The sequence below is a fragment of the Oncorhynchus nerka genome, linkage group LG18, assembly GCF_034236695.1.
Source record: "Oncorhynchus nerka isolate Pitt River linkage group LG18, Oner_Uvic_2.0, whole genome shotgun sequence".
NCBI lineage: Eukaryota > Metazoa > Chordata > Actinopteri > Salmoniformes > Salmonidae > Oncorhynchus > Oncorhynchus nerka.
The window spans coordinates 75,436,537-75,462,426 of record NC_088413.1 but is presented as its reverse complement, the minus strand read 5'-3'; the positions used below and the strand labels follow the sequence as shown (position 1 = coordinate 75,462,426).

The 25,890-nt window shown below is 40.2% G+C and overlaps 2 protein-coding genes across 2 annotated transcripts; one reads left to right on the top strand and one right to left on the bottom strand.

Annotated features, from left to right (window-relative positions):
- Positions 1-338: 338 nt before the first annotated feature.
- LOC115146690 (coiled-coil domain-containing protein 32-like) lies at positions 339-13,426 on the bottom strand. The gene is made up of 4 exons (XM_029688753.2): positions 13,113-13,426; positions 11,556-11,795; positions 2,492-2,645; positions 339-2,317 (listed from the first exon to the last, which is right to left on the bottom strand). The coding sequence occupies exons 2-4, from the start codon at positions 11,779-11,781 to the stop codon at positions 2,218-2,220; spliced, it is 480 nt and encodes a 159-aa protein (XP_029544613.1). The 5' UTR covers positions 11,782-11,795; positions 13,113-13,426; the 3' UTR covers positions 339-2,217.
- An 8,788-nt stretch (positions 13,427-22,214) lies between these two features.
- On the top strand, positions 22,215-24,795 carry rpusd2 (RNA pseudouridine synthase domain containing 2). Its single transcript, XM_029688560.2, has 3 exons — positions 22,215-23,011; positions 23,178-23,474; positions 23,688-24,795. The coding sequence occupies exons 1-3, from the start codon at positions 22,316-22,318 to the stop codon at positions 24,468-24,470; spliced, it is 1,776 nt and encodes a 591-aa protein (XP_029544420.1). The 5' UTR covers positions 22,215-22,315; the 3' UTR covers positions 24,471-24,795.
- Positions 24,796-25,890: the final 1,095 nt, after the last annotated feature.

The window sequence follows — 25,890 nt, the reverse complement described above, 5'->3', positions numbered from 1 at the left end:
TAGAGGATATACAGTAGAGGATATACATTAGAGGATATACAGTAGAGGCTATAGAGTAGAGGATATACAGTAAAGGATATACAGTAGAGGATATACAGTAGAGGCTATACAGTAGAGGATATACAGTAAAGGATATACAGTAGAGGCTATACAGTAGAGGATATACAGTAGAGGCTATACAGTAGAGGATATACAGTAGAGGATATACAGTAGAGGATATACAGTAGAGGCTATAGAGTAGAGACTATACAGTAGAGGCTAAAGAGTATCATGTAGTGTGCATGTCCAGTGATTTTTGGGAGTATTTTCTGAACTTGAAAGAAAGACAAGTAGAGAAATAGTTTTTTCAAGTTCATTAGCTTTGTTTCAAAAGCTTCCGTAATAAAATTGAATCTCTCATCCAACTTACAGAATCTAAAATATCTAGCACAGTACATTACACATGATAATGAACGTAGTTTATTTATCACACGTGGTAATGAAAGTAATATATTTATCATACATGGTCATGAACGTAGTATATTTATCATACATAATAATGAACGTAGTATATTTACCATACATTATAATGAACGTAGTATATTTATCATACATGGTAATAATGAACATAGTATATTTACCATACGTGGTCATGAATGTAGTATATTTATCATACATTATAATGAACGTAGTATATTTATCATACATGGTCATGAACGTAGTATATTTATCATACATTATGAAAGTATATATTTACCATACATTATGAAATAAGTATATTTATCATACATGGTAATGAATGTAGCTTATTTATCATACATGGTACTAATAATACTAATGCTAATCATATACTATGTTCTTTACCATGTGTGATAAATTTACCACGTTCATTATTACCATGTACGGTAAATATACTACATTATAATGAAATTATATATTTACCATACATAATATTGAACGTAGTATATTTATCATACATAATATTGAACGTAGTATATTTATCATACATTATAATAAACGTAGTATATTTATCATACATTATAATGAGCGTAATATATTTATCATACATTATAATGAGCGTAATATATTTACCATACATTATAATGAGCGTAATATATTTACCATACATTATAATGAACGTAGTATATTTATCATACATTATACTACGTTCATTATTACCATGTACGGTAAATATACTACATTATAATGAAATTATATATTTACCATACATAATATTGAACGTAGTATATTTATCATACATAATATTGAACGTAATATATTTACCATACATTATAATGAGCGTAATATATTTATCATACATTATAATGAGCGTAATATATTTACCATACATTATAATGAGCGTAATATATTTATCATACATTATAATGAGCGTAATATATTTATCATACATGGTAATAATGAACGTAGTATATTTATCATACATGGTAATGAACATATAGTAACTACATTTATAATGATTTCATCTGAGCTATTAATACTCTTGATTGGACTGGTATCTTAAAGCAGTGCCAAAGCTCGTTACAACATTATAGACCAACATAGTGTAGTAGCCTAACAAAAATGCACCCGGTGCGGTTTCGGGATATTACCCCAAGAATTAACTGCTTTTTATTTCAACCATATCATAAAATCAACAACATTTGATGGGTGTAACATGACAAAAAAATGGACCGATCCAATATTTGATGGGTGTAACATGACAAAAAAAATGGACCGATCCAATATTTGATGGGTGTAACATGACAAAAAAAATGGACCGATCCAATATTTGATGGGTGTAACATGACAAAAAAAATGGACCGATCCAATATTTGATGGGTGTAACATGACAAAAAAATGGACCGATCCAATATTTGATGGGTGTAACATGACAAAAAAATGGACCGATCCAATATTTGATGGGTGTAACATGACAAAAAAAATGGACCGATCCAATATTTGATGGGTGTAACATGACAAAAAAAATTGACCGATCCAATATTTGCAACGATATGCCACCGAATTCTTTCTCCTCAATAATAAAGACAAATACACATAACCTAATAACCTAATGACAGTACAGGAAATTCAATCATGTTTCTGAACATGAATAACACATGATAACTTATAAAAATGTCTGCGGTGAACAGGAAGCTATTTCTCAGGTATGGGACTCTTGTCCTCTTCATGGTTCTGAGCGGCTGCCTCTGGTCTGCTCTGTGATTGGTCCGTGGAGGTCTACTCTCGGCTCAGTGACGGCAGGAGGAGACACTCCAGCTCCTCAGCGCTGATGGCCACTTTCTCAGGTACCAGCCAACGCTTTAGATGCTCCAGGGTACTGTGAAGGGAAGTTATCACACATCCTATCATTACACAAAGAGGCAAGGTTGACAACAGAACAATCGCTGGACCTGTAAGACACTTTACAAGCTCAGCCTTCAAAGCTGCTCAGTGATAGTGAGTTTTATAGACTTACTTCTGCCTGTACAACAAATGATGCTCTTCTACTCACCTCTGATCTAGCTCGTCCTCCTGAAAGATTTCCGAGCTCTGAGCGTCGTGCAAGAATCTATCCCAGCATTCTGTTTTGGCCTGAGATAGGGAGTGCAGCATCTCCCTAGACGTCACCTCTGTACACTGGCCCTTTACTCTCTTCAGACGATTCTCTGAAAGACAGGAGTTAGAATGAATTTCATTAGTAATATGGGACCTTGATTTCTGGCTATCTCACAATCATTCCAATTAGCCAAGGGGAGACCAGGATTAACAGTAAAACCCTGTGTTTGGATACTTTCCCAATTCATTATCTTTCTGGACATAAAATATTCTGCATGAACTACAACTTACACCTATCAAATTAAATCAAATTATTTGTCACATGCGCGGAATACAACAGGTGTAGACCTTACTGTGAAATGCTTACTTCAGAGCCCTTAACTAACAATGCAGTTCAAGAGATAAGAAAATATTTACCAAACAAACTAAATACATAATAAAATAACAATAAGGAGGCTATATACAGGGGGTACCGGTACAGAGTCAATGTGGAGGCTATATACAGGGGGTACCAGTACAGAGTCAATGTGGAGGCTATATACAGGGGGTACCGGTACAGAGTCAATGTGGAGGCTATATACAGGGGGTACCGGTACAGAGTCAATGTGGAGGCTATATACAGGGGGTACCGGTACAGAGTCAATGTGGAGGCTATATACAGGGGGTACCGGTACAGAGTCAATGTGGAGGCTATATACAGGGGGTACCGGTACAGAGTCAATGTGGAGGCTATATACAGGGGGTACCGGTACAGAGTCCATGTGGAGGCTATATACAGGGGGTACCGGTACAGAGTCAATGTGGAGGCTATATACAGGGGGTACCGGTACAGAGTCAATGTGGAGGCTATATACAGGGGTACCGGTACAGAGTCCATGTGGAGGCTATATACAGGGGGTACCGGTACAGAGTCAATGTGGAGGCTATATACAGGGGGTATCGGTAGAGAGTCAATGTGGAGGCTATATACAGGGGGTATCGGTAGAGAGTCAATGTGGAGGCTATATACAGGGGGTATCGGTAGAGAGTCAATGTGGAGGCTATATACAGGGGGTATCGGTAGAGAGTCAATGTGGAGGCTATATACAGGGGGTATCGGTAGAGAGTCAATGTGGAGGCTATATACAGGGGGTACCGGTACAGAGACAATGTGGAGGCTATATACAGGGGGTACCGGTACAAGGTCAATGTGGAGGCTATATACAGGGGTACCGGTACAGAGTCAATGTGGAGGCTATATACAGGGGTACCGGTACAGAGTCAATGTGGAGGCTATATACAGGGGGTATCGGTACGAGTCAATGTGGAGGCTATATACAGAGGGTACCGGTACAGAGTCAATGTGGAGGCTATATACAGGGGTATCGGTACAGAGTCAATGTGGAGGCTATATACAGGGGTACCGGTAGAGAGTCAATGTGGAGGCTATATACAGGGGGTACCGGTACAGAGACAATGTGGAGGCTATATACAGGGGGTACCGGTACAAGGTCAATGTGGAGGCTATATACAGGGGGTACCGGTACAGAGTCAATGTGGAGGCTATATACAGGGGGTACCGGTACAGAGTCAATGTGGAGGCTATATACAGGGGGTATCGGTACGGAGTCAATGTGGAGGCTATATACAGAGGGTACCGGTACAGAGTCAATGTGGAGGCTATATACAGGGGGTATCGGTACAGAGTCAATGTGGAGGCTATATACAGGGGGTACCGGTAGAGAGTCAATGTGGAGGCTATATACAGGGGGTACCAGTACAGAGTCAATGTGGAGGCTATATACAGGGGGTACCAGTACAGAGTCAATGTGGAGGCTATATACAGAGGGTACCGGTACAGAGTCAATGTGGAGGCTATATACAGGGGGTACCGGTACAGAGGCAATCCAACATCAAGACTGGAAAGAAGACTGACCCTCTTAACTACAGTAAAGCAGTGATGGTCACCAACACTGGTCCTAGGTAGCTGTTGGGTATACAGGCTTTTGTTCCATACTAGCAAGGACCAGGGTTGATGGCTAGGGCTGTTACGGTGACTATATTACCTCCACACCTGCAGTCATGAGTCATGACTAGCACTGTTAACGGTGACTCTATTATCGCCACGGCTGCAGTAAAATTCTACATGACAGTTGAGTCACGGAAATCTCGTTTTATGCATTCTGGACATGCATTAGTAGTAGCCTACCCAATTCGCTAACGATCATCAGGTCGCTAATGGCCTGGTTACTCAGGGCTCTATTGTCCTGCTAACCACTCTGACATGAGTGGAAAACATGGTACTTGTGGATGTTGTTTCAAAGCCTGACCACGAAGTGGTCAGCGCTTTCTAAGGTGATGATTAATTCAAAACTGACATATGCATATTAGAGCTAATGCATAAGCACAGGCCTATATATGAACCCAAGCCCTCTCAAAAGCTGAATTAAAATAATGATTGTGCCGTTATACAATACATTGCCAACCGCATAATTACACATGGCAGAAAAACATTAAACAAAATACTGATTTACGATATTTGGTAAATAATTTGTCTATCCTAAAATAAACAAATTCAGATTTAGCCTACAATTATAGTGCATTTGTTTTGGATTTTGCATAGCCTATTAATATTGCTTTTTGTTAAATGTTCATTTATTTATTTAGTCTTTACTTAACTAGCCAAGTCAGTTAAGAACAAATTCTAGGAACAGTGGGTTAAACTGCCTTGTTCAGGGGCAGAATGACAGATTTGTACCATGTCAGCTAGGGGACTCGATCTAGCAACTTTTCAGTTACTGGCCCAACGCTCTAAACACTAGGCTACCTGCCGCCCAATAATTAAGACATTACCTTTAGCTACAGAATATCTCCTCCCCTCTCTCCTTCATTTCTTTCTCCAGCACGCAAAGAGAGGGTCTGTCAACAGTTAAATTAAATTCTTTGTTTCGTTGTTAAAACATGTTACTATTGATGTTCCGCAATAGATTTCACTTGGTTTCCCAAATTAAGCACGGGGTAGCTGCAGGGACAGGGAGAACCCATTGCATACAGAGTTTAGGCAGAGCATTCCATTTGCCGCAGTGAAATTACCAGAGTAGCCTACCCAACATGAGAAACTTATCGGCAGGAAAGCGGCCTCCATTCGCTATTCCAGTGCATATGGATGACATGTGTTTCCCCCCTCTTCCTACCCATTTGATAATGGGCCATTATAAATTCGAAAACAAATGTTACATATTAGTAAAGACAAGATGAAGTTGAAAATAGTCTGATGGGTGAAAATATGATCACTTGATAAGAGAACAGGCTGTGCAGTCTGAGGCAAGGAACAGAGCATGCTTTTTTTTCGGTGACTTTCTCAAATCATCAATAGCCCTATACAGGTCGCATCAATAGCCCTATACAGGTTGCATCAATCAATAGCCCTATACAGGTCGCATCAATCAATAGCCCTATACAGGTCGCATCAATCAATAGCCCTATACAGGTCGCATCAATCAATAGCCCTATACAGGTCGCATCAATCAATAGCCCTATACAGGTCGCATCAATCAATAGCCCTATATAGGTCGCATCAATAGCCCTATATAGGTCGCATCAATAGCCCTATATAGGTCGCATCAATAGCCCTATATAGGTCGCATCAATAGCCCTATATAGGTCGCATCAATAGCCCTAGATAGGTCGCATCAATAGCCCTATATAGTCTCATCAATAGCCCTATATAGTCGCATCAATAGCCCTATATAGTCGCATCAATAGCTCTATATAGTCGCATCAATAGCCCTATATAGTCGCATCAATAGCCCTATACAGTCTCATCAACAGCCCTATACAGTCTCATCAACAGCCCTATACAGTCTCATCAATAGCCCTATATAGTCTCATCAATAGCCCTATACAGTCTCATCAATAGCCCTATACAGTCTCATCAATAGCCCTATACAGTCTCATCAATAGCCCTATATAGTCGCATCAATAGCCCTATACAGTCTCATCAATAGCCCTATATAGTCGCATCAATAGCCCTATATAGTCGCATCAATAGCCCTATATAGTCGCATCAATAGCCCTATATAGTCTCATCAATAGCCCTATATAGTCTCATCAATAGCCCTATACAGTCTCATCAATAGCCCTATACAGTCTCATCAATAGCCCTATATAGTCTCATCAATAGCCCTATATAGTCTCATCAATAGCCCTATATAGTCTCATCAATAGCCCTATATAGTCTCATCAATAGCCCTATACAGTCTCATCAATAGCCCTATATAGTCTCATCAATAGCCCTATATAGTCTCATCAATAGCCCTATACAGTCTCATCAATAGCCCTATACAGTCTCATCAATAGCCCTATACAGTCTCATCAATAGCCCTATACAGTCTCATCAATAGCCCTATACAGTCTCATCAATAGCCCTATATAGTCTCATCAATAGCCCTATATAGTCTCATCAATAGCCCTATACAGTCTCATCAATAGCCCTATACAGTCTCATCAATAGCCCTATACAGTCTCATCATGCAGCCCATATACAGTCTCATCAATAGCCCTATATAGTCGCATCATGCAGCCCATATACAGTCTCATCAATAGCCCTATATAGTCGCATCATGCAGCCCATATACAGTCTCATCAATAGCCCTATATAGTCGCATCATGCAGCCCATATACAGTCTCATCAATAGCCCTATACAGTCTCATCAATAGCCCTATATAGTCTCATCATGCAGCCCATATACAGTCTCATCAATAGCCCTATACAGTCTCATCAATAGCCCTATATAGTCGCATCATGCAGCCCATATACAGTCTCATCAATAGCCCTATACAGTCTCATCAATAGCCCTATATAGTCGCATCATGCAGCCCATATACAGTCTCATCAATAGCCCTATATAGTCTCATCAATAGCCCTATATAGTCTCATCAATAGCCCTATACAGTCTCATCAATAGCCCTATACAGTCTCATCAATAGCCCTATACAGTCTCATCAATAGCCCTATACAGTCTCATCAATAGCCCTATACAGTCTCATCAATAGCCCTATATAGTCTCATCAATAGCCCTATATAGTCTCATCAATAGCCCTATACAGTCTCATCAATAGCCCTATACAGTCTCATCAATAGCCCTATACAGTCTCATCATGCAGCCCATATACAGTCTCATCAATAGCCCTATATAGTCGCATCATGCAGCCCATATACAGTCTCATCAATAGCCCTATATAGTCGCATCATGCAGCCCATATACAGTCTCATCAATAGCCCTATATAGTCGCATCATGCAGCCCATATACAGTCTCATCAATAGCCCTATACAGTCTCATCAATAGCCCTATATAGTCTCATCATGCAGCCCATATACAGTCTCATCAATAGCCCTATACAGTCTCATCAATAGCCCTATATAGTCGCATCATGCAGCCCATATACAGTCTCATCAATAGCCCTATACAGTCTCATCAATAGCCCTATATAGTCGCATCATGCAGCCCATATACAGTCTCATCAATAGCCCTATACAGTCTCATCAATAGCCCATATATAGTCGCATCATGCAGCCCATATACAGTCTCATCAATAGCCCTATATAGTCGCATCATGCAGCCCATATATAGTCTCATCAATAGCCCTATATAGTCGCATCATGCAGCCCATATACAGTCTCATCAATAGCCCTATACAGTCTCATCAATAGCCCTATATAGTCGCATCATGCAGCCCATATACAGTCTCATCAATAGCCCTATACAGTCTCATCAATAGCCCTATATAGTCGCATCATGCAGCCCATATACAGTCTCATCAATAGCCCTATACAGTCTCATCAATAGCCCTATATAGTCGCATCATGCAGCCCATATACAGTCTCATCAATAGCCCTATACAGTCTCATCAATAGCCCTATATAGTCGCATCATGCAGCCCATATACAGTCTCATCAATAGCCCTATATAGTCGCATCATGCAGCCCATATACAGTCTCATCAATAGCCCTATACAGTCTCATCAATAGCCCTATATAGTCTCATCATGCAGCCCATATACAGTCTCATCAATAGCCCTATACAGTCTCATCAATAGCCCTATATAGTCGCATCATGCAGCCCATATACAGTCTCATCAATAGCCCTATACAGTCTCATCAATAGCCCTATATAGTCTCATCATGCAGCCCATATACAGTCTCATCAATAGCCCTATACAGTCTCATCAATAGCCCTATACAGTCTCATCAATAGCCCTATACAGTCTCATCAATAGCCCTATACAGTCTCATCAATAGCCCTATATAGTCTCATCATGCAGCCCATATACAGTCTCATCAATAGCCCTATATAGTCGCATCATGCAGCCCATATACAGTCTCATCAATAGCCCTATACAGTCTCATCAATAGCCCTATATAGTCTCATCATGCAGCCCATATACAGTCTCATCAATAGCCCTATACAGTCTCATCAATAGCCCTATATAGTCGCATCATGCAGCCCATATACAGTCTCATCAATAGCCCTATACAGTCTCATCAATAGCCCTATATAGTCGCATCATGCAGCCCATATACAGTCTCATCAATAGCCCTATACAGTCTCATCAATAGCCCTATATAGTCTCATCATGCAGCCCATATACAGTCTCATCAATAGCCCTATACAGTCTCATCAATAGCCCTATACAGTCTCATCAATAGCCCTATACAGTCTCATCAATAGCCCTATACAGTCTCATCAATAGCCCTATATAGTCGCATCATGCAGCCCATATACAGTCTCATCAATAGCCCTATACAGTCTCATCAATAGCCCTATATAGTCGCATCATGCAGCCCATATACAGTCTCATCAATAGCCCTATACAGTCTCATCAATAGCCCTATACAGTCTCATCATGCAGCCCATATACAGTCTCATCAATAGCCCTATACAGTCTCATCAATAGCCCTATACAGTCTCATCAATAGCCCTATACAGTCTCATCAATAGCCCTATACAGTCTCATCAATAGCCCTATATAGTCGCATCATGCAGCCCATATACAGTCTCATCAATAGCCCTATACAGTCTCATCAATAGCCCTATATAGTCGCATCATGCAGCCCATATACAGTCTCATCAATAGCCCTATACAGTCTCATCAATAGCCCTATATAGTCTCATCATGCAGCCCATATACAGTCTCATCAATAGCCCTATACAGTCTCATCAATAGCCCTATACAGTCTCATCAATAGCCCTATACAGTCTCATCAATAGCCCTATACAGTCTCATCAATAGCCCTATATAGTCGCATCATGCAGCCCATATACAGTCTCATCAATAGCCCTATACAGTCTCATCAATAGCCCTATATAGTCTCATCATGCAGCCCATATACAGTCTCATCATGCAGCCCATATACAGTCTCATCAATAGCCCTATACAGTCTCATCAATAGCCCTATACAGTCTCATCAATAGCCCTATACAGTCTCATCAATAGCCCTATACAGTCTCATCAATAGCCCTATACAGTCTCATCAATAGCCCTATACAGTCTCATCATGCAGCCCATATACAGTCTCATCAATAGCCCTATACAGTCTCATCATGCAGCCCATATACAGTCTCATCAATAGCCCTATACAGTCTCATCAATAGCCCTATACAGTCTCATCAATAGCCCTATACAGTCTCATCAATAGCCCTATACAGTCTCATCAATAGCCCTATATAGTCGCATCATGCAGCCCATATACAGTCTCATCAATAGCCCTATACAGTCTCATCAATAGCCCTATATAGTCGCATCATGCAGCCCATATACAGTCTCATCAATAGCCCTATACAGTCTCATCAATAGCCCTATATAGTCTCATCAGTCTCATCAGCCCTATACAGTCTCATCAATAGCCCTATACAGTCTCATCAATAGCCCTATACAGTCTCATCAATAGCCCTATACAGTCTCATCAATAGCCCTATACAGTCTCATCAATAGCCCTATATAGTCTCATCATGCAGCCCATATACAGTCTCATCAATAGCCCTATACAGTCTCATCAATAGCCCTATATAGTCTCATCATGCAGCCCATATACAGTCTCATCATGCAGCCCATATACAGTCTCATCAATAGCCCTATACAGTCTCATCAATAGCCCTATACAGTCTCATCAATAGCCCTATACAGTCTCATCAATAGCCCTATACAGTCTCATCAATAGCCCTATACAGTCTCATCAATAGCCCTATACAGTCTCATCATGCAGCCCATATACAGTCTCATCAATAGCCCTATACAGTCTCATCATGCAGCCCATATACAGTCTCATCAATAGCCCTATACAGTCTCATCAATAGCCCTATACAGTCTCATCATGCAGCCCATATATCTTTTGATTTATAAGGCATTCTAAAGTTCCCAAATAACTCTAAATCTAGTATATAGGACCTGTTTCAAATTATCACTTTTGTGCTCAACATAGCCACTTCATATGCGCGCACTCTCGCTCCAGAATGGGAAAAATATTGATTATATTTTATTCAGCTAAGTTCAAATATATTCTTCTTATTATTATAAAATCCTATAACATATAAAATAATGGCACGGGACGTATAACTTGTCTGCTAAATGAACAAGCCTATAGTATGGTGGATAGCCAGATAATATAAAGTAGGCCCAACACATATTCTGAATTGTTTTATTTTTTATCATCCTATCATAATGTTTTGTTTAGACCTGACTAACATAAATAATGAATTTATTGTGATGGTGTGTATTCAATTGATTTATTATACTTTTTAAAATGTAGATGTTCCAAAGGTGCACATCAGAATCTTGTATGCTGCTTGTATGAGTAGAGCCTGGAGATGCTAAACATCTTTCTGTTAATTAATGGTCAATTAGCGTGAGACTGCCAGTCTTTTGCATGACAATAACAGGCTGACAAAATGTAATGACCGCCACAGCCCTATTGATGGCATCAACTGGGCCATAGATAAGGGTGAGTCAAAACAGAAGGTCGATATTAGATTGACTTTACCTAAACTAGCAATGTAGACATCCGAGTCTTCCATAGGTTCCCAGACGCTGTGAGAGGAGAAACTCATAGACATGCCATTAGATTGCAGGTCATTGTCAACATGTGACGGTTGGAATGAATCTTTGAACAGAGCAGCATTATCCTCTCCTCGGCCTTGATCTTCCTCCTGCACCTGCACATCAGGCAGCCAGGCCTTATGACTCTCGAAATCGTCAATCATCTTCATGTAGATACAGTGATCTGTTGAGACAAGCATCATCAACAATATAGTCAGTGTTGTCATTTTAGACCCAAGCCACCCCCTGTACCTGGACTTTGAATTACTCCCCTCTGGGCGCAGGTATAGGGCACCCCTCAGCAGGAAAAACAGAACAAGACAATAATTTATGCCAGGTGTGATATCCCTCCTAAATAACTCGGGCGAATGTTCCCATTGACCCCCGTAAAGCCAGCAGGCTAGTCTTTTCTTCTTTAAAAAAAAAGAACGTTTTATTTCTTATTTCTTACTATTATTATTTTTATTGGTGCGTAACTGTTATGAAAGTTGTATTGTCAATCTTATTTTGTATTTAAACACCACTTTAAATGTGTACATGACACTGCAACAAAATTTCCCCATGGGGACAATAAAGTCAGTAAGTAAGTAAGTACTTAGGTAAAAATACTCCAAAAAACTACTTAAGTAGTACTTTAAAGTATCTGTACATGACTTTACTATTTATATTTCTGCCAACTTTTACTTTACTACATTCCTAAAGAAAATAATCTACTTTTTACTCCATACATTTTTCCTCGCACACAAAAGTACTCACTACATATTTACAGGAAAATGTTCCAATTAACACTTATAAAGAAAACATCCCTTGTCATCCCTCTACTGCCTCTGACCGGGCACACTCACTAAACACAAATGCTTAATTTGTAAATGTCTGAGTGTTGGAGTGTGCCCCTGGCTATCCGTAAATACTTTTTTTTTTTTAAATATACAAGTGTGCCGTCTGGTTTGCTTAATATAAGGAATTTAAAATTATTAATACTGTTGATACTTAAGATATTTGAGCAATTCCATTTACTTTTGGTACTTAAGTATATATAAAACCAAATATTTTGAGATTTTTACTCAAGTAGTATTTTACTGGGTGACTTTCACTTGAGTCATTTTCTATTAAGTTAGCTTTACTTTTACTCAAGTATGACAATTTAGTACTTTTTCTACCATGGAAAAAAGTGATGAACTACTAATAGCAAGCTCAATAATACATTAAATTACAGCTAGAAAGAGCAATGCAATTAAGTTTGAAGGTATACCAAACCCAAGGTGTTGGTAAACTGTCCACCAAATTAGAAATTAGATAAACTGCAACAATGAATCAGAATGTTCCTATTTGTTAGCTAGGATATTACCGTACTTTAGATGTAGCTAGCTAGTTAATGTTAACGCCAATTTAGTTAACGTTAGCTAGCTGCAACTAAAATAATCACCTTGTCATTGGAATTTGAAATAATAAATGGTAAACATTCACTCTGCTAGCTGAAATTTGTTTATTGGTGTCTTACCTTCGACTTCAATTTAGAGCAGCTAAACCGTATTTTACCAGGTAGTATCTAGGACTTTACTTTGTTAACGTTAGCTAGCTAGCCTGCTCCTCTAGCTGGAAGAATATCCCAAACAAAATCCAAACAAGGCAATCCTTCTTTGGCGTGTTTTGAGTGATCTGACTAGATAAAATAAGGCCTGTCAAGTCATTCTGAGGTTCTATCTATGGATGCTTATTGGCTTTGATTTATGTAATCCCAATATTATTGGCCAGCTCTGTGGGGACCAGGAAGTGTGTCCTGCAGCTGGGTCCTACATGGTTGTCTCTAGTTACTACAGCCACAAAGTCAAAATAGGTTAAATTAAATCGTTTTTTAATTTTTTTAATAAAGATTTTTGGTGTTAATTTATGGTTAGGTTTAGGCATAAGGTTAGCAATGTGGTTAGGGTTAGGTTTGACCGTCCTACAGCCAGAGATACATTTCTCTAATATCTCTGCTACAGCTGAGGCCAAATTAAATCATCATCTTCTTCTTCTTCTTCTTCTTCTTCTTCTTCTTCTTCTTCTTCTTCTTCTTCTTCTTCTTCTTCTTCTTCTTCTTCCCCTTTAGGGTTTATTGGCCGACTACACCCCAAAAGGTGAATTGCCGCAACCTACTGTGAGGGATGAAAACAAAAAGATCACAAAAATAAGGTTATCAGTGTGATTAGGTTTGTCTGGCCTACAGCCAGATATGCTTATCTCTAATATCTATGCTACAGCTGATGCCAAATGAAATCATCATCATCTTCTTCCTTTTCCATCTTCATCTTCTCCTTCTTCTATTTCTCCTTCAAGCTTTATTGGCAGACTATACCCCAAAAGGTAAATTGCCGCCACCTACTGTGCGGGATGAAAACAGAAAGATCGCAAAAATAAAACAAAACCTCCAAGGAGCCTGAGGGCGGCACATCATCCTTTTACCTCCACATAGGAGATCTGATAGAACGTCCTGACTTTCACCACCTCGACTTCCTTCACCCTTATAGGAACTCTGGATCATCATCCTCTACTCCACAATTGCAGCACTGACCTTCTTCACTCCAATCTTCAGTATACACATTTGCCACATTGCCAAATTCTTTACACTTTTTTACATTGTAGTATTTTGGGGACGAATGGTCTTACTCCATACCTTACAGCGGAGTCTGCTGAGGGGAGGACGGCTCGTAATAATGGTGAATGGAATGGAAATCATGTGTTTAATGTGTATTTGATACCCTTCCACCAATTCCGCTCCATCCATTACCACAAGCCCGTCCTTCCCAATTAAGATGCCACCAATCTCCTGTGGTACCTTATAAATCCCTCCTGTGGTACCTTAAATAACGCCCCTGTGGTACCTTATACACCCCTCTTGTGGTACTTTATATACCCCATCCGGTGGTACCTTATATACCCCATCCTGTGGTACCTTATATACCCCTCCTGTGGTACCTTATATACTCCTCCTATGGTACCTTATACACCCCTCCTGTTTTACTTTATATACCCCTCCTATGGTACCTTATACACCCCTCTTGTGGTACTTTATATACCCCATCCTGTGGTACCTTATATACCCCATCCTGTGGTACCTTATATACCCCTCCTGTGGTACCTTATATACTCCTCCTGTTTTACTTTATATACCCCTCCTATGGTACCTTATACACCCCTCCTGTGGTACCTTATATACTCCTCCTGTGGTACTTTATACACCCCTCTTGTGGTACTTTATATACCCCTCCTGTGGTACCTTATATACTCCTCCTATGGTACCTTATACACCACTCCTGTGGTACCTTATATACTCCTCCTGTGGTACTTTATACACCCCTCTTGTGGTACTTTATACACCCCTCCTGTGGTACCTTATATACTCCTCCTGTGGTACCTTATATACTCCTCCTGTGGTACCTTATATACTCCTCCTGTGGTACCTTATATACTCCCCCAGTTTTACCTTATATACTCCTCCTGTTGCACCTTATATATCTTTAAATGCATAGGGAGGTGTTCTTTGTATATATAAAAATAAATAACCAGCAGACTTTCTTCCCTTTTTCCATTCTGGTCAGGTGACGGGTACTAACCACTGGTGGTTCATTTCTTTACTATCAAATGAGGAGAGACAAACTTATCACACAAGTCAGAGTTATACTTAAACTACATCTTTAACAGTGAGAGCTTTGCAATAGCAATGGCTGGTCGACGAATCATAGTTTCTGATGATCCGTTGAGAGCGGCGAGACAAAAGTACAAACGTCTTTTATAGCCAAGATACACCCCTTTCAACCTACATGACGAACAACAGATATAAAGATTGGGTCACATAGTTAAGATTTGTATGAAAGATCCCTATAATACATAGCAGACAGTATCTGCTGTGTCAACAGTTTTCATTGTCTGTCCCTCCAACTCCAAACTGGAACCATCTCTCCCTGGTACCATATAGAACAGAAACACTAACTCATGCTCTGGAATGCTCTTTAGGTTTTATCACCCAAAAGCTCACGAGGCCCCTTGATGATGTGAGGTCTGTGAGGCAATTGCCTCTTCTGCCTAATGGTAATGCCATGTTCAAAACAACTGGGAACTCTCCGACTTCCGATGTCAGCGCATTCAAGACAACTGGTCACTCTGGAAAAAAAAACAGGTGCCGACTGGGAAAAATAGTTTTGGATGGTCATCCAACTGGGAATTCCAAGTCGGAAACTCAGACGTCTTTCTAGAGCTCCGACATTACAACCTGAGGATCACTGGCATCATGATTTGACCCATTGTCTTCAGAGTGGTCTTGAACGCACCAGTGGTCTTGAAAGCACCAGTGGTCTTGAAAGCACCAGTGGTCTTGAAAGCACCAGTGGTCTTGAAAGCACCAGTGGTCTTGAAAGCACCAAGACGTCATACGTATCTCCCAGATATTCATCCTTATCCAAAAAAACACATCCCAACCAGAAAACTAATACTTGTCTGCATTACACTTATCATATTCTTCAATTTTAGTCCATTTCCATTTTGTTCCAGTCATCGACTGTTTTCCATTCATCTTCTCCAACCTTTACTCGACACGCTTCTTCTTTCAAACTCGCCATCCAGTTCCTTTTCCGCCATTGCGCAACCCAAATGGAATTTTGAAGATCAATAATTGGGAAAAGCTTTGCTACTCATATTAGTTTTACATTTGTTGGCTTACTATAATACTACTTACATGTAGTATTTTATATGTAGTATTTTAAACCAACCGTTTTTGCTACATTTGCAATGTTTTCTGGCTAGCTAACATAAAGTGTATTGTTATTACAGATAATTATTACCCCATTAAGGGCATTATGTTGTCAGAGCACTATTACATCATTATAGCCATTATGATTTCAGATTATTATTATAATAGAGGGTTTGCAGTTGTGTCACAAATCACCTAGCAACCGCACCAGGCACCATGTTGGAAGACCAGAGTCAGTCTGTTAGATGCTTCCAATCATCCACATGGCTGACTGTGTTACCATGGAAGAGGGTGAAAGGATTAGCTAGTATTTCCAGCTATCAGAGAAGGGACAGTAGGCTACTCTGGATAGAGCAGGTACTTTTCCAGTCCCTAGTGAGAAAAACTGCGGACAGAGAGATAAAGCAACGTAATATTCAGAGACACAAACTCTACTCCATTGTTATTTAAAAATTGGAAAGTTCTCATAGATGAGGAAAATAAACACAATTATAGCCCGGTTATGGATTGTAACAATACAATAAAAAATATAGCTTTTCTATATATCTTCACATATAACTAATTGAACACACAAGCACTAATTCAACATAGTGAAGATAAAAACTAAGTAAACAGAAAGCACAGTATGTGTTGATGGCGTGGTGTATGTTTATTTTGATTTGTTATGTTTGTAAGTTGAGTGAGTGAGTAATGAAATGGTTGCATATCCCAGAGCCAATGTATTAGTGTGGGCCGGGGTATGAGAGGGCTTTCAATGTTGTTCAGATGATGGATATACTTTTATAATGAATTATACGTCTTATTTATTTATTGTCCTATCATGGTGGAACAGTTTTAAAACAGATGATACATTTGATTTGTTATTGTCCTATCATGGTGGAACTACATTTTTAAAATAAATTATGTCTAATTATTTATTTATGATCCTATTTTAATGGTACGGTCCATGACCCTATACCCTAGACACCCACCTGAATGACTCAGATACTAAGGAGAAGTCCCTAACTGTTTTATGTGCATGCTGTAAGCGGTATGTATGCAGCCAAATGATGGTCAGAGACCAAGAGCAGCACTGCCCCCTCAAGATGCTGAGCCTGCTTGACAGGGTTGGTCCTGCAAAGCCAAAGCCCCTAAAGGGGGAGCATACTACACAAGGAAATTCTCAAAGCTGTTAATGAGAACCTTGATTACCTTGTATCTAGCCGGTGGGGATCCTGGTGGGGTGCCCCCACCCAGGCAGTGGCAGTGCTGGCAACAATAGCTGCAGTAACCCATGGGGAGGGGGTCACACTCGGACATTCAGAGAGGGGGTATATTATTGTGACCCTAGTGGCACGGAATCAAAGTCGGACTGCATGGAGATGCTTGGGAATATGGTCAATACGGGTGACTGTATTGTGGGTGTTTCAGGGAAAAGGTGTACATTTGACCTCCATCATCTAGGATGTGACAATGGTAAATAAAATCTCTTAATTTTTGCCAATTTTTTGTGCGGTCTTGCAGGACTTCTCGTGCAGCTGCAACTGCAAGTGCATTTGTAAATCAAGACCTATCTTGAGTTGGGCTCTGGGGTGGTGCAATTGTTGAGTAAGTGAGTTTATGGTTGTGAGGGGGTATGGGTTGAGTGTGTGTGGGCGTATGTGTGTATTCCACAACTGTTGCGAAGGAGTAAAAGATGTTAGGGACAATAGAGGATGATCCACAGCTATATATAATACAAATCAAGGTGAGGGAGATGGAAATGCATTTGGTAGTTAATCTACTTCAATTCGGTAATCCCAGTCGGTTACAGGGGGTCGAGGGTGGTCTGCCAGGCATTGGGATGACAACCCAACTCCGGATGAGGAGGGCTTTTAGTGGGTGGAATAGTAGGGACCAATTGGAGGTTTACTTAGTAGAAAGGCAAAGATCATGGTACAGCTATATAGACACTCAATCATCATGTTACTGTTTAATGGTACATTTACAAACATATATTATGATAAAAATAATTGAAAGTTGTGTCTCATTATGGTAAGTGGTGAAATAAGTATAGCCAGTTACAATTGTAAATTGCCTAGCAGATAATAAGAAATGACAATCAGTATTTACCTGGCTAAAAGAGAAGGAATATAATATCTATTGTTTACAGGAAACCCATTCAACAGTTTTAGATGAAGTTTTGTGGAAAAAGAACGGGGGGGCGAAATATACTTCTCCCATGGGCAAAGAAATTCAAAAGGGGTGATGGTTTTAATTAACAATAATTTTGATCCAAATGTGCAAATTGTCCAAACAGATCCTCAAGGTAGATGGATGATTTTAAACATGTTATTGGACAATAAACAGATATGGCTTATTAACCTATACGGTCCGAATAATAATGATCCAAGCTTCTTTAAAAATATATATAAGAATTGATCAACTCTACAAGCAACACTAGACTCTATTATTATGGTGGGAGATTTTAATACGGTCTTAAATACCTCTATGGACCGGAAAGGAAATCATACTACAAACTATCACCCTCAGGCACTTAAGGAAATCATGAATGTCATGGATATATTGGAATTAGTGGATATATGGAGACTAAAATACCCTGACCTAGTGAGATATACAGTGGGGAGAACAAGTATTTGAGACACTGCCGATTTTGCAGGTTTTCCTACTTACAAAGCATGTAGAAGTCTATCATTTTTATCATAGTTACACTTCAACTGTGAGAGATCCAAAAATCCAGAAAATCACATTGTATGATTTTTAAGTAATTAATTTGCATTTTATTGCATGACATAAGTATTTGATTCATCAGAAAAGCAGAACTTAATATTTGGTACAGAAACCTTTGTTTGCAATTACAGAGATTATATGTTTCCTGTAGTTCTTGACCAGGTTTGCACACACTGTAGTAGGGATTTTGGCCCCCTCCTCCATACAGACCTTCTCCAAATCCTTCAGGTTTCGAGGCTGTCGCTGGGCAATACGGAATTTCAGCTCCCTCCAAATATTTTCTATCGGGTTCAGGTCTGGCTAGGCCACTCCAGGACCTTGAGATGCTTCTTACGGAGGCACTCCTTAGTTGCCCTGGCTGTGTGTTTTGGATTGTTGTCATGCTGAAGACCCAGCCACGACCCATCTTCAATGCTCTTACTGAGGGAAGGAGGTTGTTGGCCAAGATCTCGCGATACATGGCCCCATCCATCCACCCCTCAATACGGTGCAGTCGTCCTGTCCCCTTTGGAGAAAAGCATCCCCAAAGAATGATGTTTCCACCTCCATGCTTCACGGTTGGGATGGTGTTCTTGGGGTTGTACTCATCCTTCCTCTTCCTCCAAACATGGCGAGTGGAGTTTAGACCAAAAAGCTATATTTTTGTCTCATCAGACCACATGACCTTCTCCCATTCCTCCTCTGGATCATCCAGAAGGTCATTGGCAAACTTCAGACGGGCCTAGATTTGCGCTGGCTTGAGCAGGGGGACCTTGCGTGCGCTGCAGGATTTTAATCCATGACGGCGTAGTGTATTACTAATGGTTTTCTTTGAGACTGTGGTCCCAGCTCTCTTCAGGTCATTGACCAGGTCCTGCCGTGTAGTTCTGGGCTCATCCCTCACCTTCCTCATGATCATTGATGCCCCACGAGGTGAGGTCCTGCATGGAGCCCCAGACCGAGGGTGATTGACCGTCATCTTGAACTTCTTCCATTTTCTAATAATTGCGCCAATAGTTGTTGCCTTCTCACCAAGCTGCTTGCCTATTGTCCTGTAGCCCATCCCAGCCTTGTGCAGGTCTACAATTCTATCCCTGATGTCCTTACACAGCCCTCTGGTCTTGGCCATTGTGGAGAGGTTGGAGTCTGTTTGATTGAGTGTGTGGACAGGTGTCTTTTATACAGGTAATGAGTTCAAACAGGTGCAGTTAATACAGGTAATGAGTGGAGAACAGGAGGGCTTCTTAAAGAAAAACTAACAGGTCTGTGAGAGCTGGAATTCTTACTGGTAGGTGATCAAATACTTATGTCATGGAATAAAATGCAAATTAATTACTTAAAAATCATACGATGTGATTTTCTGGATTTTTGTTTTAGATTCCGTCTCTAACAGTTGAAGTGTTCCTATGATACAAATTACAGACCTCTACATGCTTTGTAAGTAGGAAAACCTGCAAAATCGTCAGTGAATCAAATATTTGTTCTCCCCACTGTACATTGCGGATGCTTAATCAAGCTAGTCGTCTTGATTACTTTCTTATACCATTCTCTCTGGCACCAAAAGTTTAAAAAGTGTTGACAGGGGACAGAATGAGGTCGGATCATCACATAATTGGCATATATATAACTCTTACAGAATTTCCACGTGGGCGAGGATATTGGATATTTAATCAAAGCCTACTAGATGATAAATTGTTTAGAACTAGGACAGAAGAATTTGCAACTGACTTTTTCAGACATAACATCGGTACAGCAGATCCCCTTACTGTATGGGACACTTTTAAATGTGCCTTTAGAGGCCATGCAATTCAGTACTCATCTATAAAACAAGAGCAATTTAGATCAAAAGAGTCCATATTAACAAAGGATATTGAAGGACTAACAGTACAGTTAGATAGCAATAAAAACGGTACCATAGAGGCACAGAATAAGTTAGAGGAAAATACTCTATATAGAGTATGTATTCACTATATAAAGGGTATGTATACACTATATAAAGGGTACGTATACACTAGCTACATAAATTGTATATAAAGTATACAGTATAAAGCAGATAAATGGGCAGGTCATGAAAATCTTAAACCTTAACTGATGTCAGTTTCGTCACCGCCTGCCGTCATGACTTTGCCTTAATTCATCATCCCACATCTAGAGTTGATCTCTTGAGAGATGCTGTTCTGTGTTTTTCTTTCCAGAGGTGAGCTCTGACTGCTGTGTGGGGTGGTTGCCCTTGCAGGAGGTGACTTCCATGTGGTGTGGTTGCCCTTGCAGATGGTGGTGCTGGTGCTGCAGCTATTGAGTTTTTTTTTTTGATCTCTGTCTGTCTGCTGCCTAGCAACACTTCCCATTTGCTTATTGACTAAAACTGGGCAGCAGATGAACATTATCCCAGAGGGTTGAAGAGGGTTCCCAAGGGCTTTTGGATTAACGACTCTGTCTGTGATTGCTAAAATCGTTCATTTAAGTGCTCCCGTTTTGTATATGCATTCAAAACATCGACCCACTGTTTGTTCCTCACAGATGTCTAGCTGAAAGGTCGCCTTATTCATGTATTTAATTTGACAAAAATTAAAGGGATATGACAACCCTCATACAAATTGAGTCATCGTACCAACCAACAGGAAGATGTCTTGATAAAAGTGAACATGAACTTTTTTCTAATGACTGATGTGAATGCAAGTAAACATAGTCTAACCTATAAATGATTACAAGTAGTCTGTATCGGCAACAGAATAACAACCATTTTTACATAACGATGAGAATAGATGCAGTTTAGTCTTTATTTTTTAAATACTGAAATGATTATACAGTAATGTCATCATTTATTAATACAAATATTGTAATGAAAACGCTTGTTTGTGTGTAAATGCATGGGAAATAATGTTGTTTTATTTGAGAGAGATGGGATTGTTTGGCTTTGGGCTTTTTTTAAATACACTTTGCCTCTATCAATTTAACCATTGCCTGTATAAGAGATCAAAAATGCTATTTATTTAGGTCTATGATTTTATTATGTTGTATGTGTGAAGCAATATTCAGTGTCAGGAGGATGAGGATATTTGATAAGGCTTTGAATCGGACTACTAACACGCAGGGGCGTCATCAACGAGTGCCCGTAGTCATTTGGAAGGGAGACCCATACATTCATGGCTGCATGTTAGGCTGCTTCAGTGAGATACGTGTGAGTAGTTTGGACACATTTTACAGATGATTTTATTTACCTTTAACCGACAAACAGTGATTTTTACAGAGCTCCCTAGAGAAAACGATACTCTTTCTTAAATTTGATGGTACGTTATATCAAGAACATTTTCTATGTTCTCCAAATCTTTAACAAACGCGAAATAACGCTCAATAACAGAACACTATCACGTGCTAGACCTTGCAATGCGCAATTGACAAACGTCACAAATTATAGCGATTTAATTTGTAAAGTGACAAAAGAACATACACTTTACAACTCAGTAAATGAGTTATCATCTGGCCCACGTTTGCATCAAAACCATTTTACAGTAATGTCGCATACAATGGAGTCGACAGAAAGGACGAGGGTGTCAGCGGTAAATACCTCAGTCAATTCTACCACAGACGAGTTGAAAGAAACTTGTAAACGTAAGAGCGAAGAGAAGGACGACCCAGAGAAAAGTACTCGTGGAAAGAGACGACGAGGAGGCGGGAAGAAACAACTCCGTACAGGAGAGAGATACATTCCTCCCCCTCAAAAACGCAACCCCGGCGTAAGTTTCAGCAAAGAGCATTTTGATGAAACCACATACTATTTTGAAGGAGGTCTACGCAAAGTGCGCCCATACTACTTCGACTTCAAAACGTACTGCAAGGGACGCTGGATTGGGAAAACTCTTCTCGAGGTTTTCAGCAGTGAATTCCGAGCTGAGCCGTTGGAGTACTACGTTAAGGCTTCCAAACTAGGACGCATCCGACTCAATGAAACCCCAATGGATGACCTTTCTGTAACACTCAGGGTGAGTTCAATCTTTGTCTCTGATTATGTTGGCTTGAATTAGATGGATGCTGATTATGTTGGCTTGAATTAGATACAACAGTCTATCTAACTTTGTCCCTAAATTGTAAAAAAAAAAATCTGTGCAGAATAAATATTGTCAGACCTGTCTCCCCCTCCTCCTCCAGAACAATGACTTCCTGAGGAATACTGTGCATCGCCATGAGCCACCTGTAGTTGGACGGCCACTGGAGATTTTGGAAGATAATGGGGAGGTTTTGGTAGTTGACAAGCCAGCCTCGATGCCAGTTCATCCTTGTGGGCGCTTCCGTCACAACACAGTCATTTTCATCCTGGGAAAGGAACGGGGCATATGTGGCCTTCACACTGTGCACCGGCTGGACCGCCTAACATCTGGGGTGCTGCTCTTCGCCCGGACTTTGGAAGTGTCCCAGAAACTGGATGTGTTGGTGCGAGACAGACAGGTAAGACATCCTCTAGTCCAGTGTGCACCAATCAATCGAAAAGGAACATTGTGTTTCCTGATGATATTTATTTTTTTAGTCACTTATCCTAGAAATTTGGTCATCAGTTTGGATTAAATAGGGCCTCAAGTATAATCTCTCTCTGAGAGGGAACATAACATATACTTTATTACAGTTTGATATAAGTGACTGATAGTCTGTCATCTTTTACAGCTGGAGAAGGAGTATGTCTGTCGAGTGGAAGGGGAGTTCCCAGAGGGTGACATCATCTGTGAGGAGCCCATCCTGGTGGTCTCCTTCAAGGTGGGACTGTGCAGAGTGCATCCTAAAGGCAAGGATTGCCGCACAGTCTTCCAAAGGCTCAGCTGGAACGGCCACTCCAGTGTAGTGCGTTGCCTCCCTCTCACTGGCCGCACTCACCAGATTCGTGTCCACCTCCAGTTCCTGGGCTACCCCATCCTCAACGACCCTGTCTATGGCTCCTCTGCTTGGGGTCCCCAAAGGGCAAAGGGAGGCCTGATGGGCATGAGCGACGATGAGCTTCTCAAAGCGATTCTGGAGGAACATCGTTTGAAGGAGAGTCTTCATCTCCTAGACATCCCAGATGAGGGACTGGTACAGGTGAGCAATGTGCAGACTGATGCTCAGACACCTCAGCCAGAGCTGTTGCCACGTGTTTGCAATTCTGTTTCAAGTGACTGTACACTGAGTGACGTAGAACAGAGTGCAATTCAGGTCCACAGCAGTCCAGCCTTACCCGGTGCAGTACCCGGACCAGCTGATGAAAATGATGATCAAACGGAGTCCACAGAATCTTCTCACTTAGCTGCTACAAACACGAAAGACTCTCTGTGTAGCGAGTGTAAGATTGTCCGTCCGGACCCCACCGAGAAGGAGCTCATCATGTACCTCCATGCGTTGCGCTATAAAGGACCAGACTTTGAATATTCAACTCGCCTACCTGACTGGGCCAAGGATGACTGGATTGAAGACTAAGGCACTATAGGGATGTTGTACAACAGAAGTGCAGGCAGTGTACTATGTGATGTGCCCAATAGGATGTCAAATATCACTATTGTTGAAGTGTCTTTGGACACTTGGTGAACCAAGCTCGGTTGTTAGTTCTATGGCTCACGGTTCTGTAAATCATGAATAATTCTGTTTTTAAATTGTATAATTCATTTCCCTCTGACTCACGTTAAGGAATATATTACTTTGGACCATATAGTTTCCATTGGACTCTATGCCAGGAAGATGTTTATCTAGGATTTTGTTCAACAGCCCTTCTAATTGAAAACCAAATAAACATTTTCATAAAGTTTGACAATGAAATTTTATTTTCATGGCATTGAATAAAACAACCCATTCTGCAGGAAAAATACACATTTTTAAATTTTATTTTTTAACTTTCCACCATGTGAAAATGAGTACAAGTACCGTGTTATCTCAGGTTTTAATAGTCATTGCAACCTTTCCGTTTTCTCTGCTCCTCAAAAGCCTAAAGTTAAGTTCTATCATTCTTTTCTCTAAGGCAGGTTATTTCAAAAGCTCATCCAAGACTTATGATCACTGAATCAGTTGTCAAAAGGAAACCCTTTTGGATGAGACAACTTCAAAATAACCCTGCTTGTAGGCACATTTTACAATTCTTGTCAATTCTTCACATTAGTTTTTGCAGTCATTTCATCAAACCACAATTACACCCTTAATACATACATTATTCTGGGTTGTATTTTGAACCAAAAATACAACTCCAACTATTGTAAAGGATAATCCCTTTCACATAAAACACATTTACATTTTCTTCATGGAAAAACGACTGTTGCAAAGATTTGGCACATGCTGCACATTGTACACCATGATCCATAGACTGCATGTGTTCTGTCAAGGCAAACACACATATATATATTTAATCTGATGTTCCAGCAGGTAGTGAAATGTAGTGAAGGCTGCTCTGCGGCTGTAGAACTACAATTTGATTACCCAGTCAAGCCTTAGTAGAGATCGTGTTACTCTACATAGAACGCTGATTCTACATTTCTTTGAACCGTGCTGTGAAGCTGGTTATCTACAAGTCGTGTTTAATGATGGAAGGAGCCACCAAGCTGGTAAAAATCACCTTTGTCTGATTCAGGCCTGCCAATACATCAGTTGGTTTCATGTACAAGACCTTCATTCTTTCATTATCAAAGGATAAGGCTCACTATATACATCTGCAGTGCATCTGCAGCGCCCTACTGTAAGTGTATAACAGTGCTGTTCAGGTCCCCTAAATAATTAATACACACAGAATTGTCTTAAGTCACCAAATTAATGTTACATTTCTTGGCATTTGACTTTGTACAACAGCAATGAGTGTTGTACATTCTGACAGTGAAGTGGTTTACAAAAATGTTTTTTTTTTTAAATTACACAC

Coding starts and splice junctions, on each gene's coding strand:
- LOC115146690 (XM_029688753.2), bottom strand. CDS start 11,781: ATGAAGATGATTGACGATTTCGAGAGTCATAAGGCCTGGCTGCCTGAT. Junction 2,646..11,555: donor TGTCTACATTGCTAGTTTAG/GTAAAGTCAATC, acceptor CCTGTCTTTCAG/AGAATCGTCTGAAGAGAGTA. Junction 2,318..2,491: donor GAGGACGAGCTAGATCAGAG/GTGAGTAGAAGA, acceptor TTCCCTTCACAG/TACCCTGGAGCATCTAAAGC.
- rpusd2 (XM_029688560.2), top strand. CDS start 22,316: ATGGTACGTTATATCAAGAACATTTTCTATGTTCTCCAAATCTTTAAC. Junction 23,012..23,177: donor ACCTTTCTGTAACACTCAGG/GTGAGTTCAATC, acceptor CTCCTCCTCCAG/AACAATGACTTCCTGAGGAA. Junction 23,475..23,687: donor TGTTGGTGCGAGACAGACAG/GTAAGACATCCT, acceptor CATCTTTTACAG/CTGGAGAAGGAGTATGTCTG.